The 2,090-nt window shown below is 42.3% G+C and overlaps 1 protein-coding gene across 1 annotated transcript; it reads right to left on the bottom strand.

Moving 5' to 3' along the window:
- Window positions 1-416: 416 nt before the first annotated feature.
- Window positions 417-1,079, bottom strand: RFPL4B (ret finger protein like 4B). The gene has a single exon (XM_047732021.1). The coding sequence runs from the start codon at window positions 1,077-1,079 to the stop codon at window positions 417-419; it is 663 nt and encodes a 220-aa protein (XP_047587977.1).
- Window positions 1,080-2,090: the final 1,011 nt, after the last annotated feature.

The raw sequence follows: 2,090 nt of genomic DNA, 5'->3' as shown, positions 1-2,090 counted from the left end.
ATTAGGAATTTTATCAAAGAAAAGGCATGAAATAATGAAAAAAAAACATTGTTTCTACTCACAAAATATTTTATTTAACTTACAATCTAAAATTTCCCATTGTATTTAGTACAAAATTAATGCACAGCCCTGTCTAATCATCACAACTATTTGGCTGAGAAATTTGGCCCCACTTGAAGCCTAGGAAAACTGAGGCTTGGAGTACTTAATAACATCCCCTAAAATCCCATAGTTCTTTAGCTACAAAGTCTATAAAATATAGCCTAAAAATTGGTTAGTTGCCATGTCTACAAAATCTATTCTTAAAAATCTTTCTATTATAGTACGTTTTCTCTCCCTGGGTCATTCTGACATTTCTCAGGTTAAAGGTCTCATTCATTCACCTCCGAGAAAGCTTCTAGGAAGTGCTGAGTTTCTCATGAACACATTTTCAGGGAGGCACCCCTGTCACCTTCTCTAGGCAACTCAGGACAGAAGAATGGACGCAAAGGCTCCAAACATGAGAGGCAGCTATATGTATACATGAGGGCATTATCTCTAGCATCAAAAAACTTGAGTTCTTCCATCTCAACATCTAAAAAAATCCCTACGTGGCTAAGTTTGGGGCTTGCAGGAATTCTGATTTCTGGGATGGAGCTGGTACAGATTGTTCCTGCCTTCAGGCTGATCAACCAGAAGCCATGCTCAACAGAGAAACCGCCCTTCCTCTTTCTGTCCACTGATTCCTTGCAGATCCCCAGAGTCCACTCCTTCCCGTCTCCCACCTCGACCTCCCAGTAATGGCAGCCAGAGGAGAAGTATGGCGTGCCCAGGACACAGGTCAGGGAGGTGAATCTCTGGGGATCTTCCACTGGGTTGTGGCAGATCTTCCCACACCAAACACTCCTTAGGTCATCAGAGAGGACAAGGAAGGGGTTGGCAGTGCTTCCATCCAAAGTCATATCCTCCTGGAATCTCAGCAACTCTTTGCTCACGTGCAGGCTTTTCATCAGTAGGCCACTGTGCTGTCTGATCAGAAGGGACAGTGCTCTGATTTGCCATTCCTCCAAAGGGGGGCTCTCAGTTACCCCTCGACACATGGGGCAGGTCAATTTCAGATCCCTGTGTTCTAGCATCCATCTTTGCATGCAATGAAAGCAGAACACATGTTCGCAGGAGAGTAAAATGGGACAGAAGAAAATTTCCAGACAAACTGGACAGGTCACCTCCTCTTGCAGACTTTGGGCCATGGCCCTGGTGAAGGTCACTCCTTGACAGTGAACTGAGCTGAAGCAGCCCTTTATAAGCTTCTGAAAGTGATCAGGAACCTTCTGTACACAATCTGTTCAATAATCAGGATATACCTAAATCCAATACAAAAAATTAAATAATATAAATCTTTCTGTAGTTTATACAGCAAAGTGCACAAAGTCACCAGAGAATCATAGTAAAAGCACTATCTGTGAGAAAAATCATCAAAAACTATACAAAATCTAGGTGATCACAAATAAGAGAAACAGGACAGTGGACATTGTCTTCTCAGGTGGAGCAGTTTACCTTGTGTGGAGACATCCGGATGAGGTCTTCTCTGCTCTGACCACAGCTTCTCTCTCTGGGAGCTGAGTCCAACAAGGTCTTTCATAGGATCATGGAGGGCAATCTCTGCTTCTAATCAGTATTCCTTTGTAGGTCACCAGCACTCCAAGAAAAAGAACTTCCGCATCTAAATACAACCATAAAAATAAAGCCAATCCGACTCTATCCATTTCAGAAAAGTGAGAAGCCCTGTATATTTTCAAAGAAAACTACCACACGTGAGTCAAACTAGCAAAAACCACTGCAAAATGAATGAGATGCCCATTGTAGAATTGCTTTTAAGTACAAAGTATCATTCAGATGAAATGCTTTCAAGCACTCTTAGAAAACTAGGAAGGCTTGAGTGTGTATGAATAAAAATATAACCATTGTCACTAACTTCTCTAAAATAATGTCTGAACACAAGCCAAAAAGAGGTATTCCTGGCAAGGAAGATGTTACACCGCTACACCAACTGCTCTCTCCTCCCAAAGCTTACTCCTAGAAATGCCTTCTGGGCCTTCCTACAGAGGTTG

Source organism: Lutra lutra, chromosome 6 (assembly GCF_902655055.1).
Source record: "Lutra lutra chromosome 6, mLutLut1.2, whole genome shotgun sequence".
In the NCBI taxonomy this organism is placed as follows: domain Eukaryota; kingdom Metazoa; phylum Chordata; class Mammalia; order Carnivora; family Mustelidae; genus Lutra; species Lutra lutra.
The sequence above is the reverse complement of the archived record's forward strand: the minus strand, read 5'-3'. Positions and strand labels throughout refer to the sequence as shown.